This window comes from Eubalaena glacialis, chromosome 15 (assembly GCF_028564815.1).
Source record: "Eubalaena glacialis isolate mEubGla1 chromosome 15, mEubGla1.1.hap2.+ XY, whole genome shotgun sequence".
In the NCBI taxonomy this organism is placed as follows: Eukaryota; Metazoa; Chordata; class Mammalia; order Artiodactyla; family Balaenidae; genus Eubalaena; species Eubalaena glacialis.
Window position 1 is genome coordinate 90,886,083 of NC_083730.1, and position 20,634 is coordinate 90,906,716.

Consider the following 20,634-nt stretch of genomic DNA (forward strand, 5'->3'; position numbering starts at 1 on the left):
CAGTCCCACATGAGACAACCACTACTTTGTGAAAACACATACTTTAATGTGTTATTTGAAAAAATTTTTCAAAAATTTTAATATTTTTTTCTCATTATGACTGCCACATAATTACCAACATGTTTGTACTTAGATTTTTCATGTTTTGTATGAAATGAGATTTCTCTGCTTTCCCATATGCTTTACAGCCAACACTGGCGAATGCTGAATGGCTTCTTATCTAAGACAAACACGGTCTAAAAGAAAGAAAATAAGGTTCCCTGGAGACTCTCTTATTTGGGGCTGTTTTTCACATGCTGTTCTATTACATGACATCTGCATCTGCATTTTTTTTTTTTTTAAACATCTTTATTGGAGTATAATTGCTTTACAATGTTGTGTTAGTTTCTGCTGTATAACAAACTGAATCAGCTATACGTATACATATATCCCCATATCCCCTCCCTCTTGCGTCTCCCTCCCACCCTCGCTATCCCACCCCTCTAGGTGGTCACAAAGCACCGAGCTGATCTCCCTGTGCTATGCAGCTGCTTCCCACTAGTTATCTATTTTACATTTGGTAGTGTATATATGTCAATGCCACTCTCACTTCGTCCCAGCTTACTCTTCCCTCTCCCCAGGTCCTCAAGTCCATTCTCTACGTCTGCATCTTTATCCCTGTCCTGCCCCTAGGTTCTTCAAAAAGAATAAAATACCTAGGAATAAACCTACCTAAGGAGACAAAAGACCTGTATGCAGAAAACTATAAGACACTGATGAAAGAAATTAAAGATGATACAAACAGATGGAGATATATACCATGTTCTTGGATTGGAAGAATCAACATTGTGAAAATGACTATACTACCCAAAGCAATCTACAGATTCAGTGCAATCCCTATCAAACCAGCGATGGCATTTTTCACAGAACTAGAACAAAAAAGTTCACAATTTGTATGGAAACACAAAAGACCCCAAATAGCCAAAGCAATCTTGAGAAAGAAAAACGGAGCTGGAGGAATCAGGCTCCCTGACTTCGGACTATACTACAAAGCTACAGTAATCAAGATAGTATGGTACTGGCACAAAAACAGAAATATAGATCAATGGAACAGGATAGAAAGCCCAGAGATAAACCCACGCACATATGGTCACCTTATCTTTGATAAAGGAGGCAAGAATATACAATGGAGAAGAGACAGCCTATTCAATAAGTGGTGCTGGGAAAACAGGACAGCTACATGTAAAAGAATGAAATTAGAACACTTCCTAACACGGCACACAAAAATAAACTGAAAATGTTAAAGACCTAAATGTAAGGCCAGACACTATCAAATTCTTAGAGGAAAACATAGGAAGAACACTCTATGACATAAATCACAGCAAGATCCTTTTTGACCCACCTCCTAGAGTAATGGAAATAAAAACAAAAATAAACAAATGGGAGCTAATGAAACTTAAAAGCTTTTGCACAGCAAAGGAAACCGTAAAAAAGACGAAAAGACAAAAGACAATTCTCCCTCAGAATGGGAGAAAATATTTGCAAACGAAGCAACTGACAAAGGATTAATCTCCAAAATATACAAGCAGCTCATGCAGCTCAATATCAAAAAAACAAACATCCCAATCCAAAAATGGGCAGAAGACCTAAACAGACATTTCTCCAAAGAAGATATACAGACTGCCAACAAACACATGAAAGGATGCTCAACATCACTAATCATTAGAGAAATGCAAATCAAAACTACAATGAGGTATTACCTCACACCAGTCAGAATGGCCATCATCAAAAAATCTACAAACAATAAATGCTGGAGAGGGTGTGGAGAAAAGGGAACCCTCTTGCACTGTTGGTGGGAATGTAAATTGATACAGCCACTATGGAGAACAGTATGGAGGTTCCTTAAAAAACTAAAAATAGAACTGCATCTGCATTTTAAAGTCTTGAGTTCTTATTAAAAAGACAACAAATACTTCATTCATGTCTTGACAATACTTTTGGATAGTGGAGTCACCAGGTTTTGTAGAAGCTATGTAGCCAGACATCTGAATTCTCAGTCTTGTCTAATGGGTTTGCAGGCTTCCTTGCAGAGCAAATCTGCAAAATCTATGAAAGTTCACCTCTACTGGGTAACATAAAGAGGCACAGTGGAACCCATTTGTGCCCCTTCCAGCATCCAGTTCTTTCCTCTCCCATTAACAGCCACAGATATTTCTTTGAGGAACCATTTCTCTTCCCCCTGGGTTTGGAAAAATGAAGATGTGCAATCTGTATAGCCTTCAGCATTTTGCTACCAAGAGGGAATAAGCCTGAGGATGAATCTGGTTCCTGGATGAGAATATGGATGAGAGAATTTCCAGGAAGCAGACTCAAATCAAAATCAAAACAAAACAAACAAACAAACTCAAAACAAAATCAATCTATGATATGTTAGGTATCAAGAAATACCATAACGAGAAAGAAAATGAAGATAAGGGGGTCAGAGTGATTGAACATGCTCATTAGATAGGGTGGTCAGGGAAGGCTTTTCTGATGAAGTTGGATTTTACGGACCATGATCTTGACCACATGCTATGTAATGCCAAACTCTGACCCTGACATATAAGCCAGGTGGAGCTGGATGGTCTCTCAAAATTATGTGGATCCTGAGATCTTCCAAAATTTTGAGTTGGGTTTAGGTGGTCTCTCTTGTGAGAAAGATAAATTTCACAGATAGGAGAGACAACAGTGGCTTGGAAGTTGGCATAAATGTCTGAAAAGCCTATGGATCATCTATGCAATCCCATTTTCTGAGAGGTGTTTTCACCTTCTGGTAATTGCTGCCAAGATTTCAGAGGTCTTGGAGTGAGCTAGGCTTTGAGAAATAATTCAAGAGGCAAGGAATTGTTGGCTCTGAGATTCAGTGGCAAGTGTGCTCGTAAATCCGTTAGCACCTCTCTCCTTCCTGTACCACCTTCAACTCTTTGATAATGAGGTTAATTGAAAAGTTAATGGAAGGTGTACAGCCAACACATTTTGATATCATCCAGTGGATATCACCAAAGAGGAAGATGATGACGTTAACCAAACAGCATGAGGGATACTGAGGCAGATTTAAGAAGAATAAGGGTGGGGGTGAGTTTAGGTCTGAGGGTGGGGGACCTCCCAGGACTCTGAAAAGATGTGAGACATTCATTTGATTGTAAGTGTCAAGAAGGGTTTGGTCAAGAGGGGAATTAACAAGCATGGGGCTGAGTTGTCAAACCTGAGATGTTGATCAAGGCTCAGACTCTCTGCTCTATCTAGCCTGAATCTTGTGGAAACTCTCCACAGAGTGGAATACGATGGGAAATGCATCCTTCTTTACTGCAGAAAATACGTTTCTCATGCTAATGTTACCTTTTAAATTTGTTTCTATTTTTAGGGAAGTCTTCATGCAAGGAGGTCAAGCTTTACAGCATGACTGGACCCCATGGGAGGGATGTTCTCAACCTCCAGAAGAAGAAACTGAGACAAAGATAAGAAGAGGCTATGTCTACATTAGACCAGGGATGGGCAAATTATAGCCTGCGAGCTGTAGTTTTTGTACAGCCTGCAGCTAAGAGTAGTTTTTATATTTGGGAGAAAAAAATAGTTTTTACATTTGGAAAAAAATCAAGAGAAGCATACTTTTTTTGGTGACACATGTACATTACATAAAATTCAAATTTCAGCACCCAGAAATAGTGCTATTGGAACTCAGCCACACCCATGTGCTTCCGTGTTATGGCTGCTTTTGAGCTACAAGAGTGGGGTTGCCTTGCTGTAACAGAGACCGTATGGCCTGCAAACCTGAAAATATTTACTACCCGTGCCCTCACGGAAAACACTTGCCAACGCCATTGTTTTCAGCCCTATTTGAGCTATTACTCCTTTTATATAACAAATGAAGTAGTGCTGACTTTATTATCCCAAAATAAGAACCATAATGAATATAATCTACCAACACACATGCTTAAAAAAATCAATATAATATCTTAACTGAATTATAAAAGGAGAAATAAAAGAGAATCGTTTATAATAAAATAATATGTATTTCAATGCATGCATTTGGGTGCAGGAACTATACAATAAGACATAATGGTGCATCAGATACTTTCACCTAATTGTAGAAGAAGTGTGAATAACACAACGATCAGTGCATATGGACACGGATGCTTGTATTTGCAACACCAACCCCACAACTTGTATTGATGCTGTTCCTTATCCAGAATGCTGATTGACAGGAGCTGATACCATTGACAGAGCAACACAGCCATTGAGAGACTGTGGCCCATCAGGGAAGGAGGTAGGGGAAGCAAAACCCAACCTTTCTCTTCACCCAATATCTGATCTTCTTCCATTGCCTTCCATTGACTGGACCCAACCAGAATCCAGTGGACAAAGCAGCCCACTGGAGGCAATCCATACAGGAAAGACTCCAGGGGCATAGCTCAGGGTGCAGAAGAGTGGAGTGTGGGTCCACAGACCACGTGGCGAACGTGCAGACCACCACCTCAGAAAATAGCATGACAGCCCTCTCAGCTTCCCAAGCCAAAACCTTAGCACTGTACTGTCTAACCTGACAGCCACCAGCTCATATGGCTATATAAATTTTAATTAATTCGATTACATAAAAATTCAGTTCCTCCGAGATATTAGCCACCCTTCCAGAGCTCAATAACCCCACGTGGCAATGGCCGCCATATTGGAAGGCTCAGATTTTAGAGCATTTGCATCACCTCAGAGAGTCCTATGGGACTGTACCGTCTAGTCTAGGCTCTTTCATCTCTCCCATGCAAACACGCTCCTTGTCTATAAGCAGGTTCTGATGGCTATACTTAGAAAGGACATCCCGAGACCTTCCATTTGTCTTCAATATCACCATCATCCTAGCCCAAGTTCTCATCTCTTTCCACTTGGACCATTAAAGTAGCCTCCAATATGGTCTTTCCATTTCCACTGTTGCCCCCTGCCCCAATTTGTTCTTCCCTTAGTGTTCAGTGTGATATTTTAAAAATAGATCATGAATCAGATGAGATTTAAACACAGTAAATCAGAATCCTACTGCACACAGTATGGCTGATTAGGTACCTAATCCAGTGTCTCCCTGCTCTGACCTCATCTCCCCATCTCACTGTTCCCCAGCTGCACTGGACGTTCTCCATTCTGAGGTACATCAAGCTGGCCCTGCTTTGGCATCCACTTCTCCTCCTGTCTGGAAAGCCAGCTCTTCTTGGATCTCCCCATGTTGGATCCTTCTTGGAAGCTCAAATGCCACCTCTGCAGAGATGACTCCATCTCAAAGAGCTCGCCCAGCCATTCCTCCTTCTCAACAACCTGTTCTATCTTCTTCCAAGCATAAATCAGTTCTGAATCCATCTTGCTCAATTATTTTTTACTTATTTTTTAAATGAAACTATACTTGATTTACAAAGTTGTGTTAGTTTCAGGTGTGCAGCAACATGATTCAATTATACACATATATATATTCTTTTCCATTATAGGTTCTTACAAGATATTGAGTATAGTTCTCTGTGCTATACAGCGGGTGCTGGTTGTTTATCTGTTTTATATGTAGTAGTGTGTATCTGTTAATCCCAAACTCCTAATTTATCCCCCTCCCTTTCCCCTTTGGTAACCATAAGTTTGTTTTCTATGTTTGTGAGTCTATTTCAGTTTTGTAAATAAGCTCATTTCCGTCATTTTTTTAGATTCCACATATCAGTGATATCATATGATATTTGTCTTTCTCTGTCTGACTTACTTCACTTAGTATGATAATCTCTAGGTCCATCCATGTTGCTGCAAATGGCATTATTTCATTCTTTTTATGGCTGAGTAATATTCCGTTGTATATATGTGCCACATCTTCTTTATCCATTCCTCTGTCGATGGACATTTAGATTGCTTCCATGTCTTGGCTATTGTGAAGAGTGCTGCTATGAACATAGGGGTGCATATATCTTTTCAAATTAGAGTTTTCTCTGGATATATGCCCAGGAGTGGGATTGCTGCATCATATGGTACATTTTTACTTATTTACCAGCCACCTCCCCTGAGCGGGATGCGAGCTCTGTTATCCCCTCCACACAAAGGCCAGTGCCTGGCATGTAGAGGGAACTCAGTGAATGTTTCGTGAATGGACTGCCTTTCTGTAGTGTCTACAAAATGAGTTACACTATGAGCATTTGTTCACTGACAGCAGTTGGTTGTACAGTCTCTGGGGCTGTAATAACCACGCAACAGACAACAATAGCAGTAAGTCTCCTGATTTGTTTTGTACCATGTACCTTTAAAAGCCCTGAGGTGCAGCCATTGCTGTCTCATTATAAATCACCTCTGGAGAGGACAGCTCATTAGGGAGCATCAAAGGCAGCAGAGCGGGCTGAAAAGAAAAAGCTGTGGCTTTATTCGTAATAAATAATTCATTTTCAGATGCCTTTTCCTATTTCAGTAAGACTTCTCAATTTCATATTTTTATGAGTGTGCTTTCTTGCATTCGCATTTTCCAAAGATCTTTTTGCATACTGAACTGATCAACAGCCTTAACTTTGTTTTCACTTAACTTTGTTTTCGCAGTGCAGTGCACAGGTTGCGAGCACAGACTCTGGAGCTCATCAGTCTAGAATCTACTTCCAGCTCAGCTTCTCGGCTGAATCGCTTGGGGCCATTCTTCAAACACAGTGTGCTTTCATCCATCTGTGATATGGGGATAAGAGTAGTACCAGCGTCAATGGGTCTCTGTTAGAACTGAATGAGTTAATCCCTGTAAGGAGGTACCTAGAGCCATACCTGGTACATAATAAACAGTAGGCACCTGGTGTCATTATTACTGATGCTGTTTAGGGGGGTCATGGTGACTCAATAGAAACACAAAGCAAGAGCGCGTCTTGGAGCAGAGATTTTTCTCAAGGCCTGTTGCAGCATCTTAATTTGCACTGGGTTGAGAAAGTGTAAAAATGAAAGCAGTGCTGTGCTATTCAGTGTGACTGAATTTTCAAAAAGTCTTGAGGAAAACAACAGAGGGTATCTGGCATATTAATTAACAGGCTGACACAGGAAAAGGGTATCACGAAAAGTCAAATAAAAAGGAGCCCAGAATCTGCTTTCATGCAAAAAATGAAAAAAAGAAACTTCATTATTGGAGTCAGAAAAGACAGTTTCCTTCCATAATTTGGGAGCCTTTTCTCAAGTTCTGATCTCAGAAGGTGACTGTCATGGCACATGACCTGTGCTAAGTTCACAAGTGATGGGGGATGAAGCAGCCAGTGTGACCCTATTCCACAGACCCGTATGTATTCCAGTGGGTGGTAAGACTGTTCTCTGGGCTTCTACTATGAGTTGTGCCATGCCTTCTGCCAGGTGTACAAACGGGAAGGGGACATAGTTTGATAACAATCACAGAGTTGGCAGGAGATAATTCAGGGAAGGCGGATGTGCCAGAAGATTAAGTCCTGAGGGTTCTAAAGATTAGGGGAGGGTGCAGTGGATGAAAAGGCAGTTCATTTTATTTAACAAGAGAAATGTATTCAATTCAGGAAAGCTTATTGAAAATGCATTTATTTCATCAGAAGCTTTACAACAGTAAATTATATGGTTATGAACACGTGGGTGAATTTTGTCTGTGAGGTTTACAGGAATGGAATTTCTACTGAATCCTAGATTTAGGAGGACATGCCCTGATCAGCAAGATTTAAGAAGATGCAAATAAGATGAGAAGAGAAGAGGTTATTTGATGATTACTTTCTTGGAATTCCAAGAATTATAGAAGAAAGAACTCAAGATTCAATCAAGGAAGTGAAGGGTCTGGTGAAGTCTTAACTGCATGGCCCCTACCTGCCATTGTCTGGGTTACACAGGCCCTTAATGCAAGCTCATGAGAAGAAGGCATTTGAGTTGGAAATAAATGGAAAGTCAGGAGTGGTGCACTGGAGTCTAGCTGCTTCTACTTTGGAAGAGGGACTTGGAGATCGGAAGGGTTTAGGTGGGGTTCAAACAATAAGGTGACATAAGGAAGGACTTGGAAGGTCAAATGGACATCCTGAGTTTAGGTCTTCCCAAGCATCTTGGGTATGGCTCTTGCCCCTTTCGGCTTCCAATGGTGTGATCTCAACCAGCAAAAAGAACTCAAGAGTGTCTGAATTCCCCAACTTGACTACTGTCCTCAATGTGAGCAAGGAAATCATGCGGTAGACAGAGCAGAAGAGCCAATGAGAATCACGTCTGGCTGTAAGGATCCAGGAGGACCCCCTGGAGGAGGTGGCATGGGTGGCAGGCTATACAGAGAATTCTGAGTTGTATCTGTGCTCCCATGAGTGTCACATTTGAGGAAAGGCTTGCAATATATCAAATTGCACCTCACAAAGAGCACATGGCACGTATGACTTTGATTTTGCTTAAAAAGCTCTGCTGGTCTTCTCCAAGCAGCTGCAGGCCTGGGTCTGGGAGACACACCTGTACTCTTATAGCATCTTATGTAGACACCATGAAAGGCTGCCACGGCCAAGTCACTTTAGGGTGAGAGTCCTCCTTTGATTTTTTTCAAGGATAACCTGTCTGTCCAGACTGTATCTCCTGATTACATTTCATCTAAAGTCACAACTCAAGTCTAATCACTAAAATTCAGTGGTCAAGGCTGAGACACAGCGAAATGAGAAACTCATCAGAAACCCAACACGGTAAAAGGGTGTGTCCTTACAATCCAGAGGAGAGCTGAGTCACACACGTCCATCCCACACTTAGAACAGCTACCACAGTTAGGGTACCTGAACAGCCACTGCCCAACAGGAATGAAAATAATGTTTGTTTTATTTTAAAATAAAGAGCACATGTTAATATGTTTGAAAGGATATTCCACTAGCTGGTATGGCATTCAAAGTGATGAATATCAGTATCATCATGTCTGAATCCTGGCGGAAGCTCAAAACACTTATTTTAGCGGAAACTCAGGAGGCAGATAGGAGAGAAGAATAATGAAGAGCTTGAGAAACTGGGCACCCCCTGCCACCCCAGAAGGATGTGTGCCAACTCTTCTAAGAAATGCAAACATTGCTCTCCAGAATCTGACACTGACATGCAGTTACAGATAAGTACTAATTAGATTAATGGTGATGCAAACTTAATGACCTTTTTCTCAGAATTTTCTCCCAAAGGACAAAAAAAAAACCAAACAAAAAAACAACGAAGATTTACCCACGAGATAGTAAGGCATCATTTCCTGAACAGAAAAAAAGACTAATGTGATAAAAGTCCTAGAAATACATGAACGGATTAAAAAAAAAAAAAGAAAAGGTTTTAACGCCATAGACATCAAGAAAAAATATGCAAAATATCGAGGAAGAAATAAACGTCTTTTGGAAAATGAGCTCTGAATGGAAAGGCTTAACTGCACCTCATCTCAAAGCTTTCCTGGAGATGGAATTATACATCCTACAAAGAATAGTGGGTCATGTGCTCACTCCCGAGTTGATCTCAAATCCTTAATAAGAATACAAGGAGTCACAACTGCATTTACTTTTAGCATCTTTTTCTGAAGATTATAGTTCTACCTATTCAAATATGCTGTGTGCGGGTATTTTAATATTTGGAGGTTTTACGAGAACACATAAAACAGGCATGTTTTTTCTTCTTGGTTATAATTAGGGGGAGAGGAAGAATGTCCATTATGGAAAAGATCAGTAGATTTGACTACATAAAAACTAAACAAATACCTCCCCCCCAAACTTCTGCATGCTATTATATATACGATCTGCGACATCAGAAGGCAAACGGTAAATTGGGAGGAATATTTGCAGTATGTCGATCAAAAGGCTGGTATCACTAATACATGGAAACTGAAAATAGAAGTTGGTTTCCAAGGGCTGGGAGTAGGAGGGGGACTAGTGTTGAGTGAATGCAGAGTTTCAGGGTTGCCAGATGAAAACATCCTGGAGATCTGTTGCCCAACAAGGTGAAAATATTTAACAGTAACACAGTGTACAGTTAAAAGAGATCGAGATGGTAAATTTAATGTTTTGTGCTTTTAAACAACAATGAAAAAAATACTTTTTTTAATGACAAAATAAGAAGTTGAATTTCCAATAGGAAAAGAAAGTTGGCTAAGATCAAATGTTTAATAAGGAAATGTTTAAAATGTAAACAGAACAGGGCCAATCAAAGCCACACTGAGACATAAGTTTTGCTTAACAAATTGTCTACTTTATGATTTTAATATTCTGTGTTAGTGAAGTTGCAGGGAAATGGGTATCATTATACACAGCAGGTGGAATAGTAAATTGGTTAAACTTTACAGAAGGCAGTTTGGTGACCGTTATCAAAAAAATATTATAGTATTGCAAATCCTTTGATTCATAAATGCATTTCTAAAGGTTTATCTCAGGGAATTAATCAGAGATGTGTGCAAAGATTAGAGGGCAAAAAGGTAAATCACAGGATATTTTATAATAGAAAATCCTTTAAACATTTTAAGTTTGTGTGTTGGTATCATGGAGGTATACAGAATTTTGGGGTTGGGTCTAAAACTAGAACTTTCTTTTGCCAGTGCCAATAATTTTTAATATATTTTAAACAAGCTTAACATAATACATTGAAAAATGCACAGATCATAACTGCACATCTCCATGAATTCTCTCTTCTAAAGGTAGCCACTATCCTTAGCTTTATGGTTTAGTTTTGCCTGATTTTTGAACTTTATGTAAATACAACCACACAGCTTCCCCCCCGCCCCTGCGTCTTTTGCTCCACGCTGTATTTTTTTAAATTGAAGTCTAGTTGATTTACAACGTTGTGTTAATTTCTGCTGTACAGCAAAGTGACTCAGTTATATATATATATATACATTCTTTTTTAAAATATTCTTTTCCATGATGGTTTATCACAGGATATTGAATAGAGTTCCCTGTGCTCTACAGTAGGACCTTGTTGTTCATCCATCCTGTATGTACTAGTTTACATCTGCTAATCCCAAATTCACAATCCTTCCCTCCCTCCTCCCCCTCCCCCTTGGCAACCACAAGTCTGTTTTCTATGTCTGTGAGTCTGTTTTCTATGTCTGTGAGTCTGTTTCTGTTTTGTAAATAAGTTCATTTGTGTCATATTTTAGATTCCACATATAAGTGGTATCATATGGTATTTGTCTTTCTCTGTCTGACTTACTTCACTTAGTATGATCATCTCTAGTTGCATCCATGTGGCTGCAAATGGCATTATTTCATTCTTTTTCATGGCTGAGTAATATTCCATTGTGTATATATGTACCACATCTTCTTTATCCACTCCTCTGTCCATGGACGTTTAGGTCGCCCCCGTGTCTTGGCTCCTGTGAATAGTGCTGCTAGGAATACAGGGTGCCCTCCCAAATCTGTTCTCCACGTAGTACTCTTCTAAAAAGATACACCGGTGCAGCGGCTGCTGTGCTGAAAACCTTCCAGTGGCTCCCCATCACATTTAAAGATTCACCTCATTCTAGCTTACAAGCCCCTGTGGGACCCTGAGCTCAACTCAAAGTATTCTCTCCTCATGGACTTATCGTGGTCCAGGTGAGCTGGCCTTCCCTCTGCCTCTCTAACATTTCAAGAATGTGTAACACAGGTGAGTAGATAAATAGATGCAATGATATCAGATGTCTTTCAAAATCTCTCAGTGAATGTATAATGAACAAAAACAAAGTAAAGATGAAATGAAATGGCAAAAGGTCTGTTTATGGAAGGTAACCCCCCTAAAAATGGCAAAAGTCCTTTCACCAGTCAAGTCAAAGGTGAAATGAAGCAGCTTTCTCTGGAAAAGGGACTCAGAACACTCCAAATACAAAAGACTGGGGGTCGGGACTCTGAAGACTTTACTCTGAGTTCCAGAGGAAGATGCTCAGATAGTATTAGTAAAAACTCATCAGACCAAACATGTTTTAATGCAATTCGTTCATTTCAGTTCAAGAATCAGTGAGCATCCCCCAATGTTCCTAGCAGCATTATTTACAATAGCCAAAACATAGAAACAAGCTAAGTGTTCATCAACAGATAAGTAGATAAAGAAGATGTGGTACATATACACAATGGAATATTCTTCAGCCATAAAAAAGAACAAAATTTTGCCATTTGCAGCAACATGGATGGATGTGGACGGCATTACGCTACATGAAATAAGTCAGACAGAGAAAGACAAATACTGTATGAAATCACTTATATGTGGAATCTAAAAAATACAACAAACTAGTGAATATAACAAAAAAGAAGCAGACGCACAGATATAGAGAACAACCTAGTGCTTGCCAGTGGAGAGAGGTGGGGGACAGTCAATATTGGGGAGGGGCAGTGGGAGGTACAAAATATTGGGTGTAAGACAGGCTCAAGGATGTGCTGTACAACACCGGGATATAGCCAATACTCTGTAATAACTGTAAATGAAAAGTAACCTTTTAAAATTGTATAAAAAAATCAGTGAGCATCTACACAGTTCCTAGCACTCTTCTTCTCTTAGGATCATTCCCTTCCCTGAAAGAATTTACAACATAATTGCCAAGGAATTATTTATCCTTTGCATTCTGTAACTAAGTGATCATAATAAAAGCAAACATTTATTGTATGTTTGACTGTACTCGGCACTCTTCCAAGCCCTCTTGAATTATCATTTTATCCTTACATCAACCTTATGAGTAAGTATTATCTCTCCCCCCTTTATAGATGAGGAAACTGAGCCACAGTGAAATTAAGCACTGTTGCATAGCTAGTAAGAGCAGACTAAGATATAGGTGTCTTATTTTGCTTCCCAGGTGGCTCATAAAGATGAATACAGAATGGAAAACACTCAGGTGCCGGGATGAGGGACCTCTCTGAGCCTCAGTTTCCTCATGTGGAAATGGAGGAGGATTGTTTCAAATACTGCTTATCGCCTCGGAATATCTAATCTCCTCTTGTTCCCTTGTAACAAAACCTGAGCAATGTGCCATGCTAAAAAATCAATTTACAAGCCTTCCTTCCAACTAAGTGCACCCATATGACCAAGTTCTGGCTAACTGGATATACCCAGAAATATTATGTTGGATTCTTGTGAAGACTTCTTGCAAGGGAAAAGGAACTGACCCACTTTGATTTGCATTCTTACTTTTTCTGGTAGGCAGAATATGGATATGCTGGCTGGCATTCCAGCAGCCATTTTGGACCATGAGGTAACCATGAGGATGGAATCTATACCCTTCACTACTGAAGCAGAAATAAAGATGGAGCCTGAATCTCAGATAGCATGGGGAACCATACCAGCCCTAGACCACCAACCTTAGGAGTTCTTTCACATGAAAGAAGAAACCTACTTGTATTAAAGCCACTATTGGCCTGGGTAGAGTGGAGTGAGTGGGGTTTACGGTTAGGGTTATGGTTAGGGCTTGTTCTCGGCCAAATGCAATTCCTAACTGATAAAAGGGTCAGCTAGGTCTTAGCTGAGATTCTTTCTAGCTCTACCATTACACACGCTTCTGTGATTACACGTATCATAGCCAGAAAGGTTGATGTAAGGTGAGAACAGTTTCAGAGACCAGTGGCAGACAGAGAAAGGGGCTCTTGTGAGCGTCGGGATTCCTGTGAGTTGTGAAGAACAAGGGGGTTTGGAACAGGTGGACAGTCCAGGGAGAAATGCTGAGCGAGGGAACCAAGCACACTGCCCGATGCAGAGCCAAGCAATGGAAACCTCTCAGAGTATCGCTAAAAGCTCATCAGACCAAAGGTGCTGAAAGGGAGCAAATTCAAATAACTACTTATTTGAGACAAATGGTCTCACCATCCCCAGTAATAGAACCACTAATAGCCTAAACGAAGGAGTGCTGCTGTCACACGTGAAATAATGTACCAGGGGAGGCTCGGTGCCTTTAAAATAAAAGAAATCGTTAATAAGAGCCCTGATCAACTGAAGGACCTCAACAACTTTGCATTTCCTAATGAACAGCATAATAACTAACTTATTGTCACTAGGCAACCGTCCGCGTCACCTTGTATTGAAAGACTGATTCCTGACGTCCTTTCACAACCACATAATAACACTTGTCAATAGTTCCTAATAGATGGTGAGGGGGAGACAGCAGGCTGTCAACGGATGGGTTGACCGATCCCGCACTTCCGACAGTAAAAGTACTTTTGTAACAGGAGAAAGCTCAAATTACCGTCCACAGACTCACAATCCCAAGGCATTTGCACTGGGAAAATTCACATTAAGAAAATGTGTTATTCCTTTGCAGAGAGGCCCCGGGGGGAAAGGCGGGGCTAGAAAGGGCGTTAGTGTGCTTTGTTTAGGTGAACCTGGGTGATTAGTCTTCCCACTGGCACTGTATTCCGTTGCATAGCAACCAGGGGGTGGGTCCTTTCAAGGATGAAAGCCCATCTCTGTTCCAGAAATCCTAGGAAACACGTGGACAGACCTAGAGTCCTCAATCGTTTAGAGGTAGATGACAAGTTATACATAGATGGCCTGTGAATGAATTATAGTTAACTCTTTCTTAGATAGGCTTGATTTAAAAAAAAAAAATTAGCTCTAACAGGAACAAATTGGTGTTTCGCATTAAAACTATATTAACGGCTTCTCTTGAAAAGTCAGTAGACGTTAAGAATTCAGAATCCGGCTTGGTTTTCCTTCATGGCAAACATGGCAGGGCCTTTTCACTGGGTAGGTGTTTGTCAAGTCACCTGCCACATTTCACTCAGACACTTGATCTGTTTGCTCTCTGCAGGTATATGTGTTTGAGATCCTTGAACAGTCTCCAATGTATCATACAAACATCTTGATTAAATCATTAATACTCTTCATATAATGGAAGACCCAAATCTAATTCCTGGATTTTGATTATTTTCTAAAGGATATTCTAAAGATATTATTTAGAAAAACAGTTTTTCAGAATCGGCGATCTGCAGTAACTTCATCATTCAGTTTCCCCTCACCCTGGTTCCGAGCTCACTGATATGTCCCCACTGTGTTTGGGTCACGGTGTGGTACCTTGCCTTTCCCTGAGGTCTGTATTAACAACCCAGGGCAGGGACATTCTTACCATGGCCAGTGGGATGACGCCAATCAAGTCCTTCTGGCTCACGTAGATCTTGGAGACGCCCAAGTCAGATGTGATGTCTCCTGGATATTCAACCTGCCATGTAACAAGCTGTGTAGCTGGCGGGTCACTGGGCTCTTGGATTTCTACGTCGATCTGCATGACTTCATAGGAGGCGCCCTCCGCACTGGAGAGAAGGAGAGAACAACTTTGAGGACTGGGGTGGGCACCCTCGGCAGGCAACGGACTATTTCAATGTGTGTTCACATCGTCCCTGCAAAGAGCTTGTCAGAAATGCGATCCCCAATGTCCACTGACAGATGAATAGATAAAGAAGATGAGGTACATTTATACAATGGAATACTACTCAGCCATAAAACAGAGTGAAATAATGTCATTTGCAGCAACATGGATGGACCTAGAGATTATCATACCAAGTGAAGTAAGCCAGAGAAAGACAAATATCCTATGATACCACTTACATGTGGAATCTAAAGAAATGATACAAATGAACCTGTTTACAAAAAACAGAAACAGACCCACAGACATAGAAAACAAACTTATGGTTACCAAAGGGGAAAGCAGGCGTGGGAGTGGAGGAATAAATTAGGAGGTCGGGATTAAAAGATACACACTACCATGTATAAGATAGATAAGCAACATGGATTTACTGTATAGCACAGGGAACTATATTCAATATCTTGTAATAACCGATCACGGAAAAGAATCTGAAAAAGAATATATATGAATCACTTTGCTGTACACCTGAAACTAACCCAACATTGTAAGTCAACTATACTTCAATAAAAAAAGAAAGACAGAAAAAAAAGAAATTCGATCCCCAAAAGAACAAACAACCTTTAAGAAGATTCACAGCCTTGGCCTGGACTTAGACACCATCACTCAAACTTCCCAACCCTTGTTTTTTGTGAACTTCTCAGAGTCCCCAGGACAGGTGTTTGTGGATAATTACGGGAAATGCTGATTGAATTTCCTAAATGCTTTCTTCCCCGTGCTCCTTCTAGGAGGATGGAGGATAGGACTCTTTCCCCCACTCCCAGAAATCTCTTTGCTGCCTATATTGGATTTTCCAAAGCCACGGTCCATTCAAGTTGGGTGCACAGAATTTTAAAGGACTTCGAGGGTGATGTGGCTTTGTTAGCCAGTGGGGGTGAGAGAGAATTGCAGAGAATCAGAGCTGAGGCATGAACAGGAGAATGGGACCGCAGGACCCACACGGATGAACAAGGAGAAGTAGCCAGATGTTACCTGGATATAGGAGTCATTCCGACAATGATTAGTTTTTAGACAGTCTGGGTTTTCTAAAAACACGTATCCTGGGGCTTCCCTGGTGGCGCAGTGATTGAGAATCTGCCTGCCAATGCAGGGGACACGGGTTCGAGCCCTGGTCTGGGAAGATCCCACATGCCGCGGAGCAACTAAGCCCGTGCGCCACAGCTACTGAGCCTGCGCCTCTGGAGCCTGTGCTCCGCAACAAGAGAGGCCACGATAGTGAGAGGCCCGCGCACCGCGATGAAGAGTGGCCCCCGCTCGCTGCAACTGGAGAAAGCCGTCGCACAGAAACGAAGACCCAACACAGCCAGCAATAAATGAATAAATAAATAAATAAATAAATAAATAAAATAAATTATAGACACGTATCCAGAAATGAATCCTTTGCAGCTATTTTGGTTAGTTTAATTTACTGGCTACCCCTTCTTCTTTTTCATAGTCTGCTTTTATAAAATGTGTGCTCTTCTAAGTGACAGGTTAAAAAGAAAAAAAGGCAGAGGTGGTGCCAGCCACTCCCTGAGGGAAGAAGTGAAGAAATACAGGTGAGAATTCACCTGGGAGGCAGCAAGGAGAGACACTTTTTAACCCTTCGTGACCAAAGCCACTTCCACCTATCAGATCCTTCTCTAGAGATTTGAATTTCACATAATTGCAAAATGACCACTGACTCTGACATCTAGGAGGACAAGGTTTGGCCTTTTATATATATATGACCAAGCTATTGAGACATCTTTATCACACCATCAAACCCATGCAAATGTATCAATAAGAAGCTCAGAGATAAATGGTGGTGATTTCGGGGAGCCTCCTTCTTAAAGTAAGGGATGAGGTGGGATACTGGGATGTCAGGGGTGACTAGAATAAGAGGAGAGAGGGAGGGAGGAAGGAAACAAGAAGAGGAGGAGGAGGAACAAGAAGGGGAGGAGGAGGGCAAGAAACAGAGAAAGAAGATCAGAAGTACTGCCCAAAGAGACAGCCCCCGTCACAGAGGTTAAATTCCTGCATGAGCATTGATCTCTCACACAGAACAGGAGTAGCTACAGTTGTTAAGAATCCGCCTCCCAATGCAGGGGACACGGGTTCGAGCCCTGGTCCGGGAAGATCCCACACGCCGCAGAGCAACTAAGCCAGTGAGCCACAACTACTGAGCCTGCGCTCTAGAGCCCCTGAGCCACAACTACCGAAGCCCGCGCGCCTAGAGCCCGTGCTCCACAACAAGAGAAGCCACCACAATGAGAAGCCTGCGCACCGCAACGAAGAGTAGCCCTTGCTCACCACAGCTACAGAAAGCCCATGCACAGGAATGAAGACCCAACGCAGCCAAAAATAAATAAATTAATTAATTTATTTTAAAAAAGTGATATCTATCTATCTATCTATATATAGATATATACACAATGGAATACTACTCAGCCATGAAAAAGAATGAAATGCCATTGGCAGCAACATGGATTGAACTAGAGATTATCATAATAAGTGAAGTCAGTCAGAAAGAGAAAGACAAATATGATATCACTTACATATGGAATCTAAAAAAAGGGTACAAATGAACTTATTTATAAAACAGAAATAGAGAGGCACCTGGTTTTTAAATCCTACAAGACTCACTCTCTCTTGGCTTCTGAAAGAAAGATGTTGAACTCTTTAAGAAACAGTGGTTGTGATAAGAATTAGAAACAAATTGTGTCAGCCACAGTGGACTGATCCCCTCTCTAGGTTTCTTTTCCTAAGACACATGCCGTTGCCTTTTTGGAACTTCAAACGAGTGTTTCCAGAAGTAAAGGAAACTTGGGATTGTGATGCTAGAATGCATCCTGGTTTTTACATTTGGAGTTCGCAAGCTTGTCGGTATTCCTTTCCCGTTCATGAAATGGGACAATCTTTCTTTAGGCTTTTCTGCTTGCCTTCTATGTTTAATCACAAAGAAAGGGAGAGTTGCAGAGTAGAACTGGTAAGAGTTGAATTCAGAAACTCAGCTCCACAGCACAGAGGTGTATGGTAATTCCTTCAGAGCAGTAATTTCTCATATGCAGTAATGTGACCCTACTCCATACTTTACACCGTTCCCTCCTGTTTTTTCCTTCCAGGTGCCCTAACCTCAAGCAAACTGAACAATCCTGGCCTCCAGTGGAATATGGGACTTTCTGTACCCCCACCTCCCCACCTTTTACTCATGGAGTTCACTTTATCAGAAATACCTTTATCAGTCTCTCCGTATAGTCAAATTCTTCCCATTCCGCAAGACCCACCTAGAAGAACATCAGCAATAATTTTTAAAGTGCTCTATTTACTTCAGCCAATTTTATTCCTTCAGTAACCTTGCATGGTTGTCCTATCAAGTTTGATTTTCTCTTTTCCCTTCGATCCCTTGTCTGGCCAAGATGTAAAGGAAACACAGTTTCTTTTGAGCTAACTTTCCGCTATCTGACGTGCTGATGAAAACACCCTAAGTTGGGAATTCTTAACCTGGCGACCACAGCAAACTTTAGGAAGGTTGTGTATCCTGAAATTGTATGTTTTTCTTGAGTGATTCCTTAGCTTGCACGAGCTTCTCAATATTTCTGATGCAGCAGGGTGTGTACCAGGTTCCTGACAAGTTCCTCTGTAAATTCTGCATATGGTGATCTAGCTTTGAAATAGCGCATCATGCATGTCTTGTCGAGTCAGTGGAAATTTGAATTTTAATAACTTTTTGTAAATATTTAGCACTTGAGAGCTTCCAGAACGCTTGCATATTTGGCAATATTTACCACTTCTTCATGTTTAACTGGAAAGCTAAGGGCTGTACCTTTGCAGTTGGAGTGTGCGTTTTAGCCTGAAGCATCCTGAAAAGAGTAGCCACGCTTAGCCTGTGTGGCGAGCACAGAGGATAATGCCTGGTATCTGCTGTGTCATAGGAGATAAACAGAGTAGAATTAAGTAGAATTTTATATAATGTGTCTGCATATTTTACATGCGGTGGTTCTCCACGTTACCTAGGCATTAGCGTTGCCTGGGCAGGGGGAACTTTCCTGGTGGTCCAGTGTTTAAGACTCCCCACTTCCACTGCAGGGGGCATGGTTTGATCCCTGGCCAGGGAACTAAGATCCCTCATGCCACACGTTAAAAAAAAAAAAAAAAAAAAAAAATTGCCCAGGGAAATTTTACAAATAAACCAATGGCCAGGCACCACTCAGATTTTTCTGATTGTTCCTGAGTGGCGCCAGGCACCAGTTTTGTTTTATTTTCTCTTCTTTTCTTTTTTCTCTTCACTGCTTTTCTTTTCTCTCTTCCCTTCCATTTTGCTTTCTTTCTTTCTTTCCTTCTTTCCCTCTTTCCTTCCTTCCTTCGTTCTTTTTTTCCTTCTTTCATTCTTCTTTCTTTCTCTCTCCCTTTCTCTCTCCCTTTCTTTCTTTCTTTCTTTCTTCCTTCCTTTCTTTCTACTTCTTCTCCTCCTCCTTCTCTCTCTCTCTTCCCTCCCTCCCTTACTTCCTTCCATCTTTCTGTCTGTTCTTTTATCCAGGTGATTCTATTATGCAACCAGGACCATGAACAACTGCCTTAGAGGTTTATAAAGGTTTAATTATGTGGGTATCCATGCTCTTGGACGTATTTTGTGTATAATGGTATCAGAAATAGAATGTCCTAAGAGAGTGGATTTGGGAAATATGGTCAGTAAAATCGTGAAGACACAGATGAACCAAGAAGAAGAAACATTCAGGGTTTCCGATGTCCATGAGTATGAAAGTGAGGAGGGACAAGAACAGAGTTCCAGCCAAGGGGGCAGGGGGGCTGGATAAGCAGAAAGCATTCAGATGCCACTTCTGGTGGCCCTACACCCAGCCTCACCCTCCCTACCTCCCTGCTGTCCACCCCCCATGGGCAAGTCAAATAGTTAGCAACACGGATGGGCAACGCTCGATGTGTGAGCTGCATCTGGAAGGCGGTACCGCTGTTGAGTGTGGGCAGGGTTTGCTTGGAGAACACTGCAGTCACCCACGGAGAGGCTCAGGGCTGGATCACATTTGCGCCTCAGAACACTGTGGGCATATGGAGCTGCCTGCAGGTTTAGTTTCTCCACTGGTGTAGCTGCTACCAGCACAGATAAGCTAAGAAGCCACCCTCCTGCCCTGTCTTGCTTGCAGCTGTCCTTTGTATGGAAGACAACAGAAGTGGAAGCAAAGGAAGGGACGCAGGCTCTCATGGGCACCTCACATCCCTACTGGCTGGTTCCACATGTGTGAGTTTGGAGGGATCTTTTGGTAGTTTACCCTCTTTCACAGAGAAGATGAATAACATCTCCTCGATTTGAGGAACTCTTCTCATTTTCCAATAACGTTCCCCTACGTGGGCCCCTTGGT

The 20,634-nt window shown here is 41.4% G+C and overlaps 1 protein-coding gene across 1 annotated transcript in view; it reads right to left on the reverse strand.

Moving 5' to 3' along the window:
- TMEM132D (transmembrane protein 132D) overlaps positions 1 to 20,634 on the reverse strand; it is a 691,888-nt gene that overhangs the window by 200,890 nt on the left and 470,364 nt on the right. Inside the window, exon 4 of the mRNA XM_061169949.1 lies at positions 15,005 to 15,188. Coding sequence (XP_061025932.1) covers positions 15,005 to 15,188 — 184 coding nt within the window. The remainder of the gene's footprint in view (positions 1 to 15,004; positions 15,189 to 20,634) is intronic.